This window comes from Talpa occidentalis, unplaced genomic scaffold (assembly GCF_014898055.3).
Source record: "Talpa occidentalis isolate TD23 unplaced genomic scaffold, MPIMG_talOcc4v2.1 talOcc4.3, whole genome shotgun sequence".
NCBI lineage: Eukaryota > Metazoa > Chordata > Mammalia > Eulipotyphla > Talpidae > Talpa > Talpa occidentalis.
The window spans coordinates 26,585,729-26,609,171 of NW_023603184.1; the positions used below are offsets into that span (position 1 = coordinate 26,585,729).

At 36.9% G+C, this 23,443-nt stretch overlaps 1 protein-coding gene across 3 annotated transcripts in view; it reads right to left on the minus strand.

The window, feature by feature from the left end:
• Positions 1-23,443, minus strand: part of SBF2 (SET binding factor 2) — a 388,242-nt gene that overhangs the window by 332,712 nt on the left and 32,087 nt on the right. For all 3 annotated transcript variants that reach the window (XM_037522653.2, XM_054699369.1, XM_037522656.2), the window contains exon 2: positions 13,038-13,123. In XM_037522653.2, the coding sequence (XP_037378550.1) occupies positions 13,038-13,123 (86 nt within the window). The remainder of the gene's footprint in view (positions 1-13,037; positions 13,124-23,443) is intronic.

The window sequence follows — 23,443 nt, forward strand, 5'->3', positions numbered from 1 at the left end:
AATCCTGGTAATCCATTGCTAAAGAGATTCTAGAACGCTGACCACAAAGTCCCTTGGCATTTCTTTGCTCACCTTGCCCTTGGATTAGGGTCTCCCTGGTAGCACAAGGGGTTAAGATGCAACCTATGAAGCTGTTCGCAGCCACTGCAGCACAAGTTCTATCCCTAGCAAGGGAACTACCCACATGGCACAGCAGACCTCTCCTGACTCACCCGCTGCTCCCCTCAGCAAGCTGCCTGTTCTGTTTCCCACTCTGTCTCTGGTGAATCCTCTCACCACCACCCCACAACTCTGGCCTGTACCCCAGTTCTTGTATGTATAATAAATCTTTTAAAAAGAAAACAGTACATCTCAAAAGACTTCAGATTCTACCATAAGAAATCAAAAAAGTATAGCAAATTAAATCCACAGCAAGCAAAAGCAGGAAAATAATGGAGACTGGAAATCAATGATACGGAAAATGGATTCATTAAACGTGTACAAGAATGGACAGAAATGACTATGCATTGCTTAAACAGAAATGGCAGAGAGAAATCACAGAGAAGGAGTATCCAAGACTATATGATTTTCACAGAGAAAAAATAATTAAGGTCAATTCTGTTTATGTGTGGGGCTTCCTCCAGTCTGATACCTTTCTTCATACTGTCCCTTTAATCTAATTTCTAAACAACATTTCCAGATGAATCTTTAGGCTAGTTTCAGTTCCTCTGACAAAGCAAACTGTATCTTATAGGGTTCATGAGAACACTGAAGTAGGGGTGAACAAAACCTGTGAGGATAGCCCGTAGGACCAGCTCAATTCACTAAAATCCAAAGCTAATGTCATGGAGTGAGAACTAATAAAAAAAATGAAATCTGAAATCAGAGTTTAGCATTTGAATTAAAACACAGTATCCAAATGAGGACAAAAGAGAAAGAAACATTAAACATGGCATTTTTTTAAAAATCAAAAAGAAACTTTCAAAGACTTCTTTAATCTTCAGCTTCTCTAAAAAACACAATAGGGCTCACATCATTTAAGGATTAAAACCACACAACTAATTTCCCACACTTTGACTATACAAAATGAGGGTATGTAAGAGGGCAGTAAAGGAAAGGGAATGAAGTTTTCTGATCTGCTCTAAGTGAAAGAAATACTTTTTGATTCACAAAGTTTCATTCTAAAATCAGTTATGTTTTTGAAAACATAGCCTAATAATGACAATAATAACAACAGTTAACACATGATTACTACATTGAAAGCACTATTCTAAGCACTTTATATATTAATTCATTTGATCCTCATAATGACCCTACTAAGTAGTTAATATTTTTATTTTTATTAGATGGAAGAACATAGGCACAGAGTGTTTGCATAATTTGTCCAAAGTCACAGAGATACTAAATGCAGAAGCCAGAATTAAAACTCTAGTAGTCTGGATTAGGGTCTACGTTCTTAACCACTTTATAAATTGTCTTTCTAGATGTTACACCTTAAATTCATTTGGAGAGTCAAACTGAACACAGAATTATTTCAACTAGAATTATTTCAACTTTCTCACTATCCCAAGCACCCAAATTTGAATAAGTGTGATAACTTTTGGTTCCTCAGTGTGTTCCATAGTCAGTCACCCAACCAAACATTGTCACCAAATACTCCATTTTTTCTGCTTCAGTAATCATCCTGGTGATTCCATATGCCTAAACTTCATCAGTTTTTCAAGAAATCAATAGCTTATGCCAACCTAATAAAAATTTTTTTCACATGAATGTCAAGTCTCTATCAGTCTTATAGACATAATTACAATAAAATATTCTGCTTTCCCCCATAAAAGTTCTCCTTATTAAGTATAGTCAGTCCATCTTTCTAATCTATGTATTAACTTTCCTTTCTAAATATATGCCAAACACAAACTGGATAAGCAAAACTTTAAACTAATAATATATCAATCACAGTCCCCATTCAAATGAAACAGTCTTTAAAGTTTTAATACTGGAAATAAAATCCATGAGGAGGAGGTTAGCTGGATCAAGTGACATTTTAACCAATAAATTATACCTGGGGATAGTGCTCCCAATTCAATTACCATAACCATAACTTTTATGATCCACAAGGAAGCACAGTTACTTCCTTTAATGCATTTTGGTTCCAATGAATCAGTCTGAACAGAAAGTCTTCAAACAGGGAGAACCAAATAGAGAGACAAAGAAGCTTAAAAACAGTCTGCAACATACAATATATTACAGTATTTTCCAACCTTTTTCACTTTCTGCAACAGAGATGTTCTTTAAACAGCACACAACGGTAAATCACAAGACTGCTCATAACCGATGGTCTTGATACCTCAGCATGCTAATGAACTAGCCAGATGATACAGGGCATCATCTGGCAAGTTCTAGAATCAGCTATCACAGTTTGTTCTTAGCATTCTAACAAATCTAATCTATTTCAAACCAGAGAGTTATCCAAAGCCCTAGAGCAACTCTGAAGACCCCTCACATAGATTCCTTGCTTCTTAGAAGTTCCTTTGTGCAAAGATGTGGAAAGCGCTATTTTCTACTCTTCCTCTTGAGAGGCAGAAATAATAGCTAATCCTGACCTATACCTTGGACCCTCCCATTTTATTTTTGTTTAAATCTCAAAGAAATGCCTCTTCAAGCTGCTTGGTAAGTGACAATAAGAATGACAGTCTCAGTGAGTTCTCATTTTTCACACATATAAGAAGTTATCTGAACCAAAAGGCTATGGTGATCTGTGATTACAAAATGTATCATTATGAGTATTTGAAACTTGTCTCAGATATAATCCAGTGTGACATGGATTAGATTACCTTCACATTATCCCTGCCTTGTAATGTTTTCACACCCTTGCAACACTGCAACTACCACCTCTGAAAATGACTGCAAGAGCAGTAGTAAGAACCCATGACGGCACAAGCGGTTAAGACGCAACCTATGAAGCTATCCGCAACCACAGCAGCATGAATTTGATCTCCAGCCAGGGAGCAACACATTGAGCAGCAGACCTCTCCTGTCTCACCCGCTACTCCCCTCAGCAGTTTTTTCAGTCAATCTGCCTATTCTGCTCCCCGCTCTGTCTCTGGTGAATCCTCTCTCCCCCCACACCTCTGGCATGAACCCCAGTTCTTATATGCATAAATAAATAAATCTTAAAAAAAAAAGAACCCATGCTACACTAGCAATAGCTGGCACTAGTCAGTCTCCAATATGAGCTTCTGCAATGTTAGCCAAAAAATAATATCCAAAGAGTTGCCAGAATTGCAATTTCTTTTTGAAAAGCAGAAGGCAACTTAATTAAGATTCTAAATATATTATGACATAACATCCAGTGTTACATGGAACCAGATCCTCAACTTAGTCACTTCAATTAGATTATATAAGAGTCTGAAATCTTTCTTATTATAACATAATTCAACATTCTGCCCTGAATATGTTCTAGAGAATCCAATTTTATTAGGTTAAAGGTCCTATGTTTGTAATTTAGTGACACATCCAAACATTTTAACATCTCCAAATTTTGGTAAAGGGAATTTGGAGAAGAAAAAAATAATTATACACACAAACACACATTTAGCAAACAAGTTTTTGAAAAGGGAAAAAAACGTAGTATTTCCAAGTACAGTAGCAACTACTGAAATATTAAACTAAATAGATCTAGTTAATGTTCTCATAAATTTGTGGAAAAGAAGACCCTTGAAGATGGTATGTATAACATTTGAATGTGAACACATATCCAAGAGGAAGTTCACCACCATGATAAAAATGCTACTCCATTGAATATGCAGGCACAGGTCACATCTATCTATCATTGTATTCCCAGAATCTAACACACTGTCCTAGCCACAACAGGCATTAACAAAATACAAGAAGATTAGTCACTAGAAGTATTTCATATAGAATAAAAGCTACAAGACCACTTGGCAAGAGTATTGTATACAAACATCAAAGGAGAGTTGGAATTTGAGCAGGAAACTTTCATGACCCCCTCCAAACACTGAGAATCTATAACATTTTCATCATTACCCCAATGAAGATTTTAAATTAGGGTCACAATTTATTATAAGAAGGACATTCAAAGAAATATCTAGCAATAAGTAGAGTCTGTATCATAACATACCAGAGCCAGTCTTTTTATCAATCTTTGTCAAGTATAAAAAAAGAAAGGAAAAAAGAATTAAAGAGAATCATTAAACATAAGGGAATTTAAATGACAAATTGATCTTATTTACATATTTCCACATTTAGGAACTAAGCAGTTATTTTAATCTTAAAAGATGATCAAGTCTATAAATTGTATTAAAAGAACAAATCCTAAAATGCTGTATTGGGTATACCATCAAATATTTAGGGAAAAAAATCCACTATATCAAAAGTACATAGAGGGCCTCCCCTGGTGGCGCAGCAGTTGAGCGCAAGGTTGCAAGGCTGCCTGCAGCCTCTGCAGCGCCAGTTCAATCCCCGGCCACCGGCAAGGGTCCCACCAAAAAAAAAAAAAGGGTACATAGAATCATCTTTTCCTTTAGAAGCCCCAAACTGAAAAGTTCTGTATCAGTTAAACAACTGCTTAGTATGAGTTAATTTAGAAATACAGAGATGAATTTTATACTTGTACTTAGCTTGCTTTAATGATAAACTACAAATATATGACTCAAAGTCTATCCATTTGTCCTTACATTGACCACAAATATTTGTGAAAATATTATATCATATACAAATAGGTTTTACATTAAATGTGAAAGCTGTCTGACTACAGAAAATTATATCATGGTCATATACAACTCATGTCTGAATAATTATTGGCTAATTTAATGCAAGAAACTAAGTCCATCACTACTTCATATTAAAAACATCTTTAGTAATTTGATAAAGTTGAAATTATATAGTTATAATTTGCTAGATAATATAAAAAATATGCAAAATTCTAAAAACCATTTAGCCTAGCTCATTTATTTTCCTTAGATTATTTGGCAAGTACCGGGCCTCCCCGGTGGTGCAGCGGTTGAGCGCTGGGTTGCGAAGCTGCCCGCGGCCTCTGCGGCGCCGGTTCGATCCCCGGCTGCTCCCCGGCCACCGGAGGAGGGTCCCACATGGCGCACGGACCTCTCCTGCCGCCCGCTGCTCCCCTCAGCAGTGTACTTCGGTCCTTCTGCCTGCTCTGCTCCCCACTCTGGCTCTGGTGAATTCTCTCACCCTCCCGCGCTTCTGACTGTACCCAGTGCATGTATAAACAAAACAAACAAATATAATAAATAAATAAATAAATAAAAACATGCCTCTATAAAAAAAATAAATAAAAATAAAAATAGATTATTTGGCAAGTACCAACAAGCAACTGATTGCCTTGGTTACAAGGCAATTACAAAGTAATGGGCTACCACTGTTTCTGTCACTGCTTTATTATTTTTTTTTTAAATTTTTTTTTTTTTAAAGATTTATTTATTTATTTATACAAGCATTGGGTACAGTCAGAAGCGCGGGAGGGTGAGAGAATTCACCAGAGCCAGAGCGGGGAGCAGAGCAGGCAGAAGGACCGAAGTACACTGCTGAGGGGAGCAGCGGGCGGCAGGAGAGGTCTGCGCGCCATGTGGGACCCTCCTCTGGTGGCCGGGGAGCAGCTGGGAATCGAACCGGCGCTGCAGAGGCTGCAGGCAGCTTCGCAACCCAGCGCTCAACCGCTGCGCCACCGGGGAGGCCCTGCTTTATTATTTTTTAATAAGACTTAGCACTCCTCATGTACTGTATAATTGCCTTATTCATTAACTGGTTAGCTCCAGTTTCTCTCCATCAGAAACCTAAGTTCTAAGACAATAAGGATTGTGTCTGGTTCACTACCATATCTTCACACACTTCTCAAGGCTTAGCACATAGTAAACATGCAATAAATTATTTGTCAAATGAATGAACTGTCATTAAAGCATAGATAAATTTTAAAATGGCTATAAATTTTAAAGCAATTTGGATTCTGAACAAATGAGCAAACTTATACCCCAAAATTATATTTTTCCTAAGTACTCACAAGCCAGTTCTTTAATGATATTTAAAAAAAAATCACCAGTCATCTATAAGTTATTAATTTCTCAACTCCAGTCCTCCCCCTAGTTCATGTTTAGCAAACAATTCTTCACTTTTAGTAATATGCACATCACATTACTCTACTTAAGTTGTCACGGTCACCAACAGGCAACAGGCTATTATTCTGTGAGATAAAATTCTAGACATTACCTAAGTAGAACAATAATAATACAAGTAAATATCCATGAGAAATTGAAGCACACCTTCCAGAAATTTTAGAGAGACCACATAATCTCTAGCTGATCAAGGGCGGGGGGGAAGAGTGAGGGGTTTCTGTGCCTCTTTCAAATAACATGTCTCTTCCTTTACTTCTCTGGCCTGTTAGAAAGTAAAACTAAAATTTAGAAGCAGAATCCAGAGTCCTATCTCATCTTATTTTTCAGTACTCAAATCTCAACGAAACAGTCACTGCCTAGGCAAAGAGCCTAATGAACCGCAAACACTGGAAACCAAGTTAATTCACAAACAACACCGCTCACATAAATTTTATTTTTTGTCTTTCCAAAGTAAGTATATAATACTAAATTGGAGAAAATTACCAAAGTTCTTACTGCCCTTAATGAAATCTTTCAGTCAGTTATGAATCCAATAGTAGAATCTAATGCTTCCATTAGAACACTGTGACTGTCAGGTATTTCTGAATTTATATATAATAGATGTTTCTTGTAAATATGGTCTATCTTTAAAGAAGTAAAAGCTGTCACATATATTTCAGATTCTGAATAACTCTGAACTAATTTAAAATAACTTTAAACTAGCCAGACTTATATATAAGGAAATAAACTTTACTAAATATTAATTATGAGTAGCTCAGGAAACAATGACCCTATTTTTAGCTTTTATTACGTTTGAGATATCAGAAATTCTAATCACTGCTCCTTCATGGGCACATTTCAAAACAACAGTCAAGTATTGCTGAATTTAAGTACAAGCTACTTAGAAATACCTCCAATTAAGATTTTTGTTTATATGTTTATAATTAAAGGCATTTCTAAAAGTCCAATTATGATAAAATTTGCTATAATTATATACACAGCCACATTACTGATAGATTTATACTTGATTAGTAAACTTCTAGTTCTCAAAGATTAAAAAACCTTTTTCAATATATAAACATATTTGTGACTTATCACCTTAGTTCTGTCTCCCCCTAAAAGTTTGCATATTGGTGATACCAGTAACTTTTTATGGACACATAAATACCACTAGAGGCCACCAAAATACCTCACTTTTAAAAACTGACACATTTGTAAGTTATAAGGAGATGACAACACAGAGTAATATCCATAATTGGGAGTTCCACATAATCCTCAAAGTACAACACAAACTCAAGTAAAAAGATCCGAAAATATTCAAACAGTAAAAAGGATGTTTGGACTACCCCAGAAAAAAATCAGGGGGTAAAGGGGCTGAATATAGTATCAAAATAGCATTCCCGATATAGCTTTGAAAGTAATTATATGAACCTAGAACTGATGCTCTCTCTAAACAGCTATTGCCTTTTATAATCAAATTATATGACTATACAAAGGTATATACTGATATGGATAAATAAAACCCCAAAGTTCCATGTTCTTTCCTCCATATTACCAAGTCTTTCACAAATAATGTTTCATTTCTAAAGTTAGCCACCACATATAATAATTAAAATTCTTAGAAAAGAAGTTCTGTTGTCAAAGTTGCCCCACAGATTTGAATATACACAAAATTCTGGTACGAAGAAAACTTGGCTCAGCAGAACAGAGAACACCCAAGAAAATTCTGTTGTAAGACCCTAAGTGAAACGCAACTAGAGTCTTGTTTCCATATTACTTCATTTCTTCCAGTGTCTTTCTCCTCACTAAAAATAAATAGCAAAATATAAACCAAAGTAGCATCCAGAGATTCTTGTAGATCCAAACAAAATCTATGAAACACAACGGGAATTTTTGCTGACTGACTAGCCAGCTTTTTTGTTTGATGATATACTATTTTTCAAAGGACTCCAGAGACATTTTACTCAGTCATGCTTCTGATGTGCTGTATTAAAAAATCCTTGTTGAAAGGTCACAAAGATGTTCTCAAACTTTCTTTCAAAACTTTGACAGATTCTGGGCCTCCCTGGTGGCACAAGGGGTTGAGCATAGCACTCTGAGGTGATCTGCAACCTCTGCTGCAAAAGTTCAATCCCCCAGCCAGCCAGGGAGCAGCCCACATGGCGCAGCAGACCTCTCCTGGCTCACCTGCTACTCCCTCAGCAGTGTATTTCAGTCAGTCTGCCTGTTCTGTTCCCCACTCTGTCTCTGGTGAACCCTATTACCCCCCCCCCATTTCTGGTCTGTACCCAGTTCTTGTATGCATAAATAAATCTTTAAAAAAAAAAAAAAACAAAACATTGAAAGATTCTAAGGTAGGACAGCAGCAGAGTGAGGATACACACTGGCCTCCTCCATGTATCCCATTATCAGTTTTGCTATAGCACAAATTGCTAGAAGTAAATTAGGCAAGAACTACCTTTGGTTAAACCTTCTAGGATGTTTATACAAGAACTCACCCCACATTGGAAACCTGTTTTTCAAAAAAGGATACTCAAAAATGGATTAGCTTGCCTAAGATGTGCAGGCATTACAATTAAGTTGCAGGAATTACAGAAAGGGATAATCAAAGTCAGACTAGGAATCAGGTACAAACCAAAAGAGAGAGAGAGAGAGAGACCAGAAAATCTATAATAAGGAGTGTACAAATAAAAACAGCAAACAAGAGAAGTAACTAAAGCTAAAAGTAAGAGAAAAATAGCATGATTGATACTATATTTTCTCTCACATAAAATGATGGTTTTCCCTAATACTGAGTGTCTGATTATTTAATTCAACTCTGTGGTAGCTACCCAGCATAGCTCCCACAAACCAAAGTCTACCAAACTGTGGACCATCTAAATTTAAAACAGAATTCATCACACATCATCATCAGCAAGAGGCTTTAGATGCTACCTATCATATCTTTCATAGGTATCTTTTATTATTATATATTGATCATGCTTAGCTGCCTTTTTTTTTCCTTAAAAATCTGGCTAGCAAATTATTCTGCCTATCTTTATTTTAAACAATTACTTTTATAGGTGGCATTTTATACTCACATTCAGGGAACTTACATTTTTACCTATTATATTTCTATCTCATAGACATATCCTCTTCTTAGACAAAGGGCCCATAATGCCAGTCCTTTTAATTTTTTGTGAACATCGATTCTATCATCCAATGTGTTCACTAACATTCTCATTCTTCTTTCAGGCTTATTCCTCCACAAAAAGAGAAAATTCTCTTCCATATTTCTATGCTCAGTTTATATCTAGGTCAGATGGACAATGGTTATCCCCTATTGTGCTCAACACATCCTAAAAAGCATTGTAAGATGGTTATACTTATTTCTCTATCCTCAAACAGCATCCCCTACTGAAGCACTTCTATGTTACAAGTGCAGAATGCTTAATACAAGATTTCCCCCCACTCCTCCCCAAACTATACTTACAATTACAGAAAACTGAATTCATATTGAATGTAATCAAATCATAGTCTATAATAGGTGATATAATTTATTAAGAATCACAAATTTATATTTTCTAACTGAATGTTTACTCCTCTTTTACTCAAACCAAAAAGTTGTATTTTGGGTTTTTTATCACCTCACTTTAGTCTTCTAAAAACAACAGTTCTACCTATAAATGCCTCAGTTCAGGCACTGAGACAGGAATCTTTAAAAAGAGCTAGTGTCAAAACAATACTTTGTTGTTGATATTCAAAATCCAGCCAATAAAAACATTTGTTCCATAATCAGAAATAGATTGTTAGTCATAGAATGTGTCTACAAAACAATTCTTTAATTTTCTTTGAAATACTCATATTAAGTAAAATATAACTAAAATTAACTGAAACTTTATTTATATGACTGTTTGTGGTTTCCACGTATGCCTTAAAAGCACAAGAAAAAGATAAAAATATCCCAGAATTGGAAAAGCAGTCATTATGTTTGGTTTAGCTTATTTTCATATTTTTATTTTTACAATCCATCCAAATTAAAGTTTGCCATTTCTCAACAGAAGAAAAAGTCAACTTCTTTACATATAAAGAGAAAGACTAAATTCAGCACCCTCTGAAGTAAACTGTAATCTGAATGAAGCCTAAAATCCCTTCCCACAAGTCAAAGTTTAATCATTAAGCTGAAAACAATTCTCTTTTGTTAAGAATTTAAATACATCAAAATACGCCATTTGGGGAGGGGTGGCAACAGAAAATAATTTCAATATATTATGCTCTGATTTTTCTTCAGATAAAATAAATATCTAAAATTGCCTTCCAGCCATTAAAAGCAGCATTCTTTTAATAGTTCTTCCAAAGGATAGACCATTTTTTTTAGATCCTGCCTTAAAGTGTCAATTCTAAGAATATTTCAGATCTTGGCTAGGAGTTAAAAGACCTGGGTTTGAATCCTAATTCTGCTGCGTATAGCTGTTAAACCTTGCTGATGTTTAAACTTCCTAATTTCATTTACTGTTCTATAAATTAGATATAGTACCACCAATAATCTAATTTATGTCAGTTTGCCATAGTCTATTAATTCCATACAACTGTTAGCATTAATATTATATGCTAAGTTGTTTCACTACCTTGGAAAGGATAACATTGTTTCCCCTGTAAGTCATCCAACTTGAATAAAAATCAGAGATTCCTGTGATCTCCTCCCCACTGAAATCAATTAGCATAGAACTCAGGTAAATATTTACTTAACCTATACCAGTATATTAAAGGATATAATAACAGATACAGAATAATAGCCAAAAAAAAAAAGAGATACATAGTGCAAGGTTGCAGGAACTTCTGTCCCTGTGGAGCTGGGGTACATCACTCTTTCAATACATGCTTTGGAGATTTTTATGGAGGCTTTATCTCATAGACATGATCAAGAATTAACTCCATTTTCACTGCTTCTCCTTTCTCAAGAGAATGGGGATTGGGGCTAAAAATCCCAAGTTTTTAATAATGGGGTGGTCTTTCTGATGATCAGTCTTCAACTACGAAGCCATCTAGGAGGCGATCTAGAGTAACCTCATTAGAACAAAATTTGACAACCCTATCGCCCAAGAAACTACAGAGTTTCAGGAATCCTACTGTGAAAAACCCAGATAGATCAAATTTGAAAACAAGATTTTCCTAGTGCTCTTAACAATACTTAACAAATGATAAGGGTTTCACAAGCTCTGAAACCAGGAATTGGTGTTTTGTGCTTTGTTAAGTACAAAATAACTTTAACATCTATCAAAGCCTATTTTAAACATAATGAAATCATTAAAACCAAAACATATAATACTTTCTATTATCTCACAGATCCTCACATCTCCCCCCCTACTTTCACTACCAAAATTCAAGATTTACTCTCTCTGTGGGGCTATAGAATCCACAGTTTTCTTTACACACATCAGTTATAACAATCAAAATTAAGCATTCAACAATGTATCTGTTATCCTTAGTAAAGCAGAAGAGGCTATTCATTAGCTAGGGTGAGAAAATTTACAATTTTCCAAGAGAGATATTTCTAATCCATGCTAACAACAAAATGAAAAATTCTTCCTTTGAGGAGGTGATCTGAGATATCAACAAAGAGCAATACCGGGTCTCCCCTGGTGGCGCAGCGGTTGAGCGCTGGGCTGCGAAACTGCCCGCAGCCTCTGCAGCGCGGATTTGATCCCTGGCCACCAGGCAAGGGTCCCACATGGTGCGCAGACCTCTCCTGCCGCGCCCACTGCTCCCCTCAGCAGTGTACTTTGGTCCTTCTGCCTGTTCTATTCCCCAGTCTGGCTCTGGTGAATTCTCTCACCCTCCCATGCTTCTGACTGTACCCAGTGCTTGCATAAATAAATAAATAATCTTTTTTAAAAAAAAAAAAGAGCAATACCGCCAACAGCAGTGACAATAATAAATATCAACCAGTGACCTCATTTATTAAGCATTTTATGGAAGACAATGCTATAAGCATTTTTGTACATATTTCCCAATTTTTTAAATCTTCATAACATCCATATGAGATTAACATTGTCATTACCTTGCATTATAAATGAGGACTCTGCCACACAAAGTAGTTAAATGATCTGTTGTTAAGTCATACCATGCAGCTGGGATTTCAACCCAGTCTCCTCCAGAGCTTACACTCTTCACTATTATAATATACCAATGCTGTCTCAACAAGAACTATTTTGAAGAACACTGTGTGTTCGTGTGTGTGTGTGTAAAAGAAAAGACACAATATAATAAATACACACATGTACACATATACCTGTATGTTTGAGAGCTGTACTTTATAGTCATATTGCAAAATACTTTAGTGATCATCTTTCCAATCCCTCATTATACCACCATGGATCCACAGTCAGATAAAATATGCTGGCAATCACAAGTTATGCCCAACCTTTAAATCCCTTTAAAATGGCTGACAAAAATAAACTAGTAGAATTGCATTATTATAAAGCAACTAAAGATCCTGTAGCTAGAAAGAATTTGGATTTCAAGCCAAACTTACACCATGACTGATCCACCACTAAACCAACCTCTGGTTTCTTATTTTTCCATGTTTTGTTTAATTTTCACATAAATAACTGAAAATTTTTCATTAAAAATGTAATAATTAATTGCTTAGTAACACACTATCACTGAAGCTACCTAGAAAATAAGCTTTTTAACTAATGGGATTTTTAACAGGAACTTTGCAGCTTCCTAAATACAAAAACATCATCATTTTTATCTTTAATATTCAAGAGAAGTTTAAATGGCAAACAAACATTATAGAATCAATACTGTACTTGGAAACTAGGGTAAATTATTCTAGCAATATGTTACAGTTAATCACATTATCAGTAAATGTAACATTAAATGTAATCTAAAAATGTAACATATTAAGTATCATTATAAAAGTACAATAATACAACATCAACTTACCAATTCAATTCCCTGTGGAAAAGGTGTATCATCCCAGTCCTTCTGCGGAAATCTCTGGATTATTTTCCCCAGACCTGCTCCTGATCCTATTAATAAAATCAAAGTGAATTAGTTACAGGGTTCTTTACAAAGTCTGAACAGTCATTATATTAATATTTAGTTATACATGAATATTTGTTGAATAAATTGATGCACTGCTTAAAACATTTTCAAGTTTTAAAGGGCATAAAATTATTTACCTTCTAAACGTAATACTAAAATGATAATCTTTATGCTACTGAATCTCAGAAAAGTGACATAGATGAAAAACTAAAAAAAACAGAGGTACTGAAACCTAAAATTTCTACACTATGGAGTAACTGCCCTTTGCTCCCAGTAAGGAAATCAATCTTTTCAGTGTCTCAAGTTGAAACTTAAAAGTTTTTCTATGAAGACAAAGCAATTTTAAGTGATAAGTGAGATAGTACTATTAGAACTAAGCTTCAATAATGGGTTATAAACAGTTATGGGCAAAATAAAGATTTTTAGAGTAACCTAGGAACTTATCAATCTCTAGGCAGGATTTCTCAACATTACCACTACTGACATCTGGGGGTGGATAACTCTGCTATGTTTTAGCAGGGAGGGGCAGTTGGCTGTCCTACACACTTTAGTGGCTTAGCAACTCCCCCAGCATGAACCTTCTAGATGCTAATAGCACCTTCCCAACTCCACCAATTATCTAATGCAACTAATGTCTGGAGACATTGCCAAATATCCTCTAGGGTTAAAACTGCCCTTGTTTGAAAAACACTGGTCTATAGCATTGCTACAAAAATATCCTGTGACAATAAAAAATAGATCAACTCATAGCTAAACTATAAGGATATAGTTTGTGAGTAACTTGGGGCTAAAAAGTACATATTAAATCTAAATGGATTTTTATTTTACTTGTTGAAGAGTTCCATGCATTTGTGTATTCTACATGTTGTTCCAGCTCACTTTGAAGTGAAAACAACAACATTCTGATTATTTCTACATTTAACTCAGGAAGCCTTAACATTTAATTTTTACATATATAGAGAGATACAGATACACAAATTATATATATATAAAGAGAGAGAGAGAGGTGTATGTTTTTAATCACCCACTATCATTTTCTCACCCTCTTCCCTCTAAATTTAAATTCCTCCTTGTCCCTCACATAAAGTTCAATCACTTTATGCCTAAATTTTTACTTTTAAAACATAAATATTAAGTTAAATTCACTTTACTAATCAACTCGGACCTGTGTTCTAAAACTTAAGTCTTTTTTTTTTCCCAAAGATTTATTTATTTATACAAGAGCCGGGATACAGGCCAGATGTGCTGGAGGGTGAGAGGATTCACCAGAGACAGAGTGGGAACAGGCAGACTGACAAAATACACTGCTGAGGGGAGCAGCGGGTGAGACAGGAGAGGTCTGCCTCGCCATGTGGGCATCTCCACAGCCGGCAGAGACTGAACCGGCACGGATCGAACCAGCACTGCAGATGCTGCGGACTGCCTCACGGTGCTGCGCTCAACTGCCTGTGCCACCAGGGAGGCCCAACTTAAATCTTTTTTTAAGTAAAAACATTCCAAATTAACAACTACTATAGTACAGTAACTCTTCATCTATCCATCAATATTGGGGAGGAAAGATTTCATAAAGAGAAAACTAACTAGTATCACAGGCAATCATTTTTCAAAATCTACCAAAAGCATCACAACTTCTGACATCCCAAGCAGACCTAATTCAACAAATTGCTAGTTCTGGACAAATACAAACAAAAAAAGACATTAGCTCCGTAGGGAACTCATGATCTGTGAGGAGAAACAGACAAATGAACTGATCATTCAACATGTATAGTACAATGATAAAAGGAGAAATAACCCAGCATAGCAGAGAACACCCCAAGCATTGAATACTGAACACCTGACAACTAGTTCATACTGAGTTAAATGTTTGTTTTAATAAACTCACTAATAATGACAAATTGTTTTAAGCTTACATCTACCTCTTTTAAAACACATAAATGCATATTATTATGTCATATTTAACTAGATACCCTATACCATTTATTCCATTCTAAAAATTGTATTTAATGTAATTTACAGTCAGATATTTTATCATTTTTTACTAATTATAAAAACAATAAATGTTAACTATATTTTTTTTAAATACCTAAAAATATAAGAAATTATAACGGGGGCTGAAGCCAAAGACTTACAAAACCACCAATAATCCCACACCAGGAGGCGATCACTACTAATCACACACATGTATTTTTTCTACATAATTGAAATCATATTAAACTTAGCTTTACATATTGATTACTTAATATATTAAATGAGCTTTTGATGCTATTGTATATTTTCTAGTTTCTCACTATAATAATACAAGAAAAGCATCATTCTTTATAAAACTTTATCTTCATCTCACTTTTCCTCAGAAAAATCCTCAGATATACAACTATAGTCTCAAAGATTATGAATATTTTAAAGATTCACAAAGCCAAAGGACCCGGTAGAGATTAACTACATATAAGAATTTTATATACTGTGTATAAGAATGACATTTTTATTACATCTTTACCAATAACTTATTTTAAAATGTTGCTTACTGCCAATTTCAGAAATGAAATGTTTCCTCTTTCTTTGCAGGAGCATAACTTTCGAAAGTTCTCTAGAAAAAATATATATTTTTATTCATATATTTTAATTTAACTGTATTGTTTTTATTGAGGTAGAAATTGATTTCATTGTGATATGTAGTGTTAGACTTACTTGAAAATGCTGACATAAGATTAATAAATGCACACAAAAAATTATTCATAAGACTTTCAGTTATATGATGATGTTATATGAAAATGGTAATTAGGTTAGAAAAAGGCAAGAATAAAAATGGTAAACTACTTCACTACAAATGAAATGTGGGAAAGGTGATAACTTGGTTTACAAATATCAAATATGTAAACTGCTGCAGCTAGCAACTTTTGAGAAACTTAAAGTACTTTATAAAAACTAAAATGTGGGCCTCCCTGGTGGTGCAGGAGGTTGAGCACCACACTGTGAAGCTGTCCACAGTCTCTGCAGCGCGGGTTTGATCCCTCGGCCGGCGAGAATCCCACATGGCACAGCAGACCTCTCCTGCCTCACCCACTGCTCCCCTCAGCAGTGTATTTCATCAGTCTGCCTGTTCTGCAACCTGCTCTGTCTCCAGTGAATCCTCTCACCCTCCTGCACATCTGGCCTATACCCGGTTCTTGTATAAATAAATCTTTTTTTTTTAAAAAAAAACTAAAATATTTTCTGATTCTTGCTTATTTTTAAATGTTGGTCTGAATGTTTAAATAAATGTATTTCCCAAGTTTATATATTTTATTGATAACCATTCTTATAGGGAGTACTGGTTATATTTATGAATGCCAAGAAAATGATATTTACATTGAAGAGCAAGTCACCCTGAGGAAAGACTTTTCTAGAGTCAGATATCTCATTTGGGCTGGCCTTATGAAGAGAGGTCATGTCAATCAGAGTGGTAAGCAGCTTATATCTGCACTAAATATTAAATGGGCTAGGTGAGTGGAAAAGGAGAGAGGGAAATTTCTCAAAAGAAAGAGGACTATTTCCAAGAAAGGAGAAGTATTAAGCAAACAAAATTGTGATGGTCCAATTGTATGCAGCTTAACTGGAAAGGGGGTGGGGCTTGTCAATCAGGGCCTTCGTGTTTTTCTTTCCAGTTCCTACTCTCCCACTCCACCATAAAATTTTAAAATAAAACTAAATGGAGTTTACATATAAAAACAGGGACCCTTGGCAGGCCATCAGCACATCTGGAAATTGCTTCCTTCGAAAAAAGTATATATGCTAGACAAACTGCCCAAGGCAAATAAGAAGGGTGAGGAAATATTGGCATGGTCAGGCATACTTTTCCCTTCTAACGTTTGGTAACCCACTTCCCTTGGGTCCTCGTAGAGTTGTTGGCTGGCTACTCAACCCAGCCAGATGAAGTAGGAAGTGACCAAGAATGAACCAATCATCCATCACTCCCTGGCAAAGCCACTGTTCTAGTCTTGGCAAATGATCCCAGGGGAATCAAACAATATTCTCCAGAGTTGCTAACTACATGCAAAGGTGTGGAGTTGTCAATAGCTATGAGGAAATACATCTATAAAAGGACTGAAGAATGAGCAGGAGTTAACCAACTGGAGAAGTGTAAATACTCTGATCTACAGAAGGTGGGATGTTTGATATTTCTTGACTATACCAATTGACAAAAAGTATTTGAGCGCCTTTCATGTATTTAGTATAAACAAAGAGATACACAAAATATATACTGCTTGATTTAACATAGACTGAACTTTGAAAAATGCTACTCCAAAAACTAATTCAATAATCTTTTTCTATTTCATGTCCACCTAAACAACTGTTTTAATGGTTAACTACAATAGACTTGTTTAATAGTGTTTATTCACTTCCTCTTTTATCAAAAGTAGTACCACCCACAGTTCAATCAAGGGTAGCAGTCAAATTCAGGAGCATACCAACCTACAGGTTCTTTCACCAGCCAAAAAGAAATCACTAAGTCATTTATTTAGCTATTACATTTATTGTCACTTGTCTGTCTCACCTCACTAGATTGAAAACAATCATTTTGGCCTGCTTTATTTATTGATGTACTCCCAGCATTAAGACCAGTTCTTGGCATACATTAGGTACTTGATGAAAATATTTGTTGAAAAAATGAACAGAGTAGACAAGGGCATCTGTAGACTTGCAAGCAACTTTTGACCAGAGTGACAGATTCCTCTGCTAGGCAATTTTATAGAAAAAATGAGAGAATAAAGCAATCAAAAAGAGGTATCAAGACTTGTTATGATGTGGAGAAAGCTCAGGCAAACATAGTGGATGATATGTAAAACCAAAGTTATAAACAGCAGAAACTTGCCAACACAAACATGTAAAAAAGAAGCAGAAATGCCACAAGACAAAGGTCGTGTAGCTAAGTTCTACTTCCACTAAACTAGCAGCATTGTAGCATCTGTCATCAAATTTATGAGCTATTATGATATTCCTCCCTCTTAAGCTAGATTAGGTCTGTATTTCTTGACAATGAAGAGTCCAAACTAGAAAACACAGTAAGAGTCACCGGATAAATTAAGTTCTTTCAAACTGGAAATGGGAGGCCTCCCTGGTGGCATAGGGATTATGTTTCAGTGCTATCACCAACTAAGGTCTAAGTTCGATCCCCAGGCAGGGAGCTTACCCCCATATGACACAGCAGATCTCTCCTGTCTTGCCCACTGCCTCCTTAAGCAGTGTATTTCAGTAGATCCACCTGTTCTGCTCCCCACTCTGTCTCTGGTGAATCTTCTCACCCCCCCACACACCTCTGACCTACAACCCAGTTCTTCTATGCATAAATAAATCAATCTTAAAAAAAAATTGGAAATGGTTCTGAAAACAATGATATTAGATTTAGTCAGAAAACTTGAAAAGTAAAATCATGAAAAGTTTCTCCAAATATCTGAAGAGCTATTAGATGGAGTAACAGTGGAGAAGACTATAGTCAAAAGATAAAATTCAGAGGAGATATTTTTGAGTCAATATAAAGAAGAACCATCTAAGAATGACAACTATAAAGAAACAAGATGAACTGTCACAGAAAGCAATGATCATAACCGGAGTTTTAGTACAAGCTACCAGTTTTCACAGAATGAAAAACCAAGGAAACAAGTACTGAAAATGAATCCAAATAATCTGACAAATAGACTACTACAAGTAATATATTTTTTAAAATCACACTGTGCCAGCTCTGTGTTAAGATGCTAAGGAGGGGTCTCCCCTGGTTGCGAGGCTGCCTGCAGTCTCTGCAGCACCAGTTTCATCCCCGGCTACCCGCAAGGGTCCCACAAAAAAAAAAAGTAGATTGGAAAAAAAAAAGATGCTAAGGAGAAAAGGATAAAACTTGCTATAAGAATAGTTAGGACTTGATTTGAGGTTTCTGAAATGCAAATAAAAGGGCAGATGCAGGCACAGTATAACAACAAAGTAAGTATTAGGGAAGCAAACTATATTCTTTAGAAACCAGGTCATACTGAGTAATGAAATCAGAAATAGAAAAAAAAATTAATTCCAAAATTGGAACAGAAATATTTCTTATTTTGGGCCTCCCCTGGTGGCGCAGCGGTTGAGCACTGGGCTGCGAAGCTGCCCGCAGCCTCTGCAGCGCCAGTTCGATCCCCGGCTGTATGAGAAGTTCCCACATGGCACGCAAACCTCTCCTGCTGTGCCCGCTGCTCCCCTCAGCAGTGTATTTCATCCATCTGCCTGTTCTGTTCCCCACTCTGGCTCTGGTGAATTCTCTCACCCTCCCATGCTTCTGACTGTATCCAGTGCTTGTATAAATAAATAAATAAATCTTTTTTAAAAAATTTCTTATTTCTATTTTGAAATAATAGTAGTATCAGGGCCTCCCCGGTGGCGCAGCGGTTGAGCGCTGGGTTGCGAAGCTGCCCACAGCCTCTGCAGTGCCAGTTCGATCCCCGGCTGCTCCCCGGCCACCGGAAGAGGGTCCCACATGGCATGCAGACCTCTCCTGGCGCCCGCTGCTCCCCTCAGCAGTGTACTTCGGTCCTTCTGCCTGCTCTGCTCCCTGCTCTGGCTCTGGTAAATTCTCTCACCCTCCCGCGCTTCTGATTGTACCCAGTGCTTGTATAAATAAATAAATATATCTTTAAAAAATAATAATAATAGTAGTAGTATCATTTAGGTCCAGTGAGAAGAAGTATGTTGTGAGACTCCAAATAAACAACAGAACATCCAAAAGAGAATAAAAGTAGATATTCTCTCATGATTTAAAAAAAAAATTCAGGGATCTCCCTGGTGGCGCAAGGGGCTGAAAACTAGCACAATGAAGCTATCCACAGCCACTGCAGCACGAGTTCGATCCCTGGCCAGGGAGGTGATCCACATGGCTCAACAGACCTCTCCTGTCTCACCCATGTATTTCATTGGCAACATGGATGGAGCTGGAAGGAATTAGGCTAGCTGAAATTAGTCAGAAGGAAAAAGATAGCTCCAGATGGTCTCACTTATATAGGGAATACAGAGAAATGAAACAAAAGGTTAAGACAACGTCCAAACTAGCAGCTCACCATAGAACTGAGGCATACAGCAAAGGAGAGGGCTGAGACAAAACAAGGAAGGAACGAACACAAAGGAATATGAGGATGGTTCATGGGTGATATGGTGGCGGGAGAACTATGGGGACTACAATGATGTAAGGGAAAAAAATAAATTTTAAAAAACCAAAGGTACTGGGAAAGTCAAGCACCTGACTCTTGTCACCTAGACTGCCCAGCATCAACCCCTCCCATGTACTCCCTTCACAACCCACACCTCCTTGCATTCCTTCCCCCTTATAGAATCACAGCCCTCCTGCCATTCTGGGACCAGCTTCATTAGTGTGCTAACCTGACTGCTGATTCCCTTGGTGCCCATTTCATTTAATAAACTACTCTGTGCAAAGACATTTTTGTGGTCCAGAGTTTGGCGTTCTGCAAAAGACTCAGTCTGGTCACTTACATTATCAACTATCGTCACCATTTTCACATGAGATCCTCAGACTCATTCATCTCTTTTTTTGTTTTGTTTATTTATGCATACAAGAACTGAGGTGTAGGCCAGAGGTGGGGGGGGGGGGGGGGGGGGGGGGGGATGGTGAGAGGACTCACCAGAGACAGAGTAGAGAGCAGAAGAAGCAGATGTACTGAAATACACTGCTGAGGGGAGTAGCAGGTGAGACAGGAGAGGTCTGCTGTGCCATGTGGGTTAGCTCCTTGGCTGGGGATCAAACTCTTGTTGCAGTGGCTGTCGAGAGTTTCACAGTGCTGAGACTTAAACCCTTATGCCACCTGGGAGGGCTTGACTTTATTCATCTTATCTTCGAATGTTTCTACCTTTTTACCTCTTTCTGTTTTCCTCCTCTCCAATAATATGGGAGAAACTGACAGTACTTGAACATAAGTATGCCTGTCATGCTAAGAACTTTTTCATCCATTTGTCGTTTTATGGCATCCTGCAGATTTTTTGTTTGTTTATTTGTTTGTTTTTCAAAGATTTATTTATTCATGCATACAAGAGCTGGGGTACAGGCCAGAGGTGAGGGGGGTGAGACAGAGAAAATAATTTAAAGAATATAATTTAAAGATGCTCCCACTATTCACCAGAGACAGAGTGGGGAACAGAACAGGCAGACTGACTAGACTACACTGCTGAGGGGAGCAGCGGGTGAGACAGGAGAGGTCTGCTGCGCCATGTGGGTTTCTCCCTGGCCAGCCAGGGATCAAACTCATGCTGCAGAGGCTGCAGATTGCTTCATAGTGCAGTGCTTAACCCCTTGCGCCACCAGGGAGACCGTGTCTTCCTATTTTTAAAGATTTCCAAACTCTCTTTGCCTATCCTTTGGTTCCTATCCCATTCTCTTCTCTCCCAAGAAGCATAAGAACTGAATGGACATAGATTTGTCCTTAGGAAGGAAGGGGAAGAGTCCTGATAAAGAAACAAGTAGCTACTGTGTATATGACCTCTGCTTAACTTTATGGAAAGAAGCCATATTTGGAGATTAGTCAAAGTTGGGTTCAAATACAGAGTCTGCTATTTCATAGTCTTGTGAGTTTGGAAAATTCATTTAATCTCTCTGAATCTCAGTTTTCTCAATCTCAAAATATAGTTACTGTAATTCCCACCACACAGGCTATAAGGTTAAGATCCCATCCCTAACAGCACAGTGTCACAAAAAATAAGCCAGAGATAAGGAAAAACCAGATCAACTTAAGACTTTTTTATTTAAAGAATACAGTTTAGGGCCTCCCTGGTGGTGCAGGGGTTAAAGACAGCGCTATCAAGCTATCACCAGCCACTGCAACATTAATTCAATCCCTGGACCGGCCAGGGAGCTACCCACATGGCACAGCAGACCTCTCCTGTCTCACCCCTGCTCCCCTCAGCAGTGTATTTCAGTAGATTGGCTGTGTTGCTTCCCACTCTCTCTGCTGAATCCTCTCGCCCCCTGCATCTCTGGCTTACACCCCAGTTCTTGTATGCATAAAACAATCAATCTTTTAAAAAATAAAACAAAATAAAGAATATAATTTAAAGATGCTCCCACTATTAACATCATCTTCTTTAAGTAAGTGAATTACCCAAAGTGTATTAAGAAATCAAGATGAGTCTGAGGTAGTTTTAGTGATCTCTTTTTATTCTATCCTGACCAATACTTTCTTAAATTACATGCTTGCAAACAAAAGACATTCTTTACAAATCTGTAAAAGAGTAAAAATTTGCGAGAAGATGTAGATAGTGGTGTTAGAACACAGCTTGCCAATCTTTCTGAATTCTCATATAAAAAAATTGAGCATCAAGACAACACAACTGGCTTACAGACAAACATAAGAACACTAGAACAGAGTAGAGAACCCAGAAATAAACCTTCAAATATATGATCAAATATGATCTTTATTTTAACAAGAGTGCTAAGTCTAAACAGTGGGGAAAGGATAGTCTTTTCAACAAATGGTGCTAGAAAAAGTGCATATTCACAGACAAAAGAATAAATCTGGACCCTTACATTTTACCATTTACAAACTTTAACTCTCACACTATAAAACTCCCAAATGAAAACAAAGAGGAAAATCTTCATGGCATAGGATTTAGCAATGATTTCTCAGATATGACACCAAAAGCACAAGCAATAAAAGCAAAAACAAGACTGGTCCAACTTCAAAAACTTCTGCACAGCAAAGGAAACTATCAAGACAGTTGAAAGGCAACCTGTGGAATGAGAAAAAAATATTTGCAAACCATATACCCGGAATACATAAAGAACTACAATTCAACAAATAAGCCAATTAAAACATAAGCAAAGGTCCTTTCAGCCAGAATCACCATCTTCCATTAAGTCACCAAAATGACCAACACAAAGGGAAACAGAAGCAGCGCCTTCTATATGTTCCTCACACCTTTTAGAAAACATGGAGTTGTTCCTTTGGCCATACAGCCAAACCTACAAGAAAGATGATATCGTAGACAAGGGGATGGGCACTGTTTAAAAAGGAATGCCCCACAAATGTTACCATGGCAAAACTGGAAGAATCTACCTACTTAGCATGCAGGTGGCTTGTAAACAAATAAGGGCAAGATTCTTACAAAATAAAATAATGTCCATATTGAGCATATTAATTAAGCACTGTAAGAGTTGAGGTATCTTCCTGAGATGTGTGAAAGAAATGATCAGGAAAAAAAAGGAAGTCAGCTGGGTTCAACGAAGCACCAGTCTGCTCCATCCAGAGCAGCACACTTTCTGAGAACCAATGGAAAGGAGCTTGAGCCACTGAAACCCA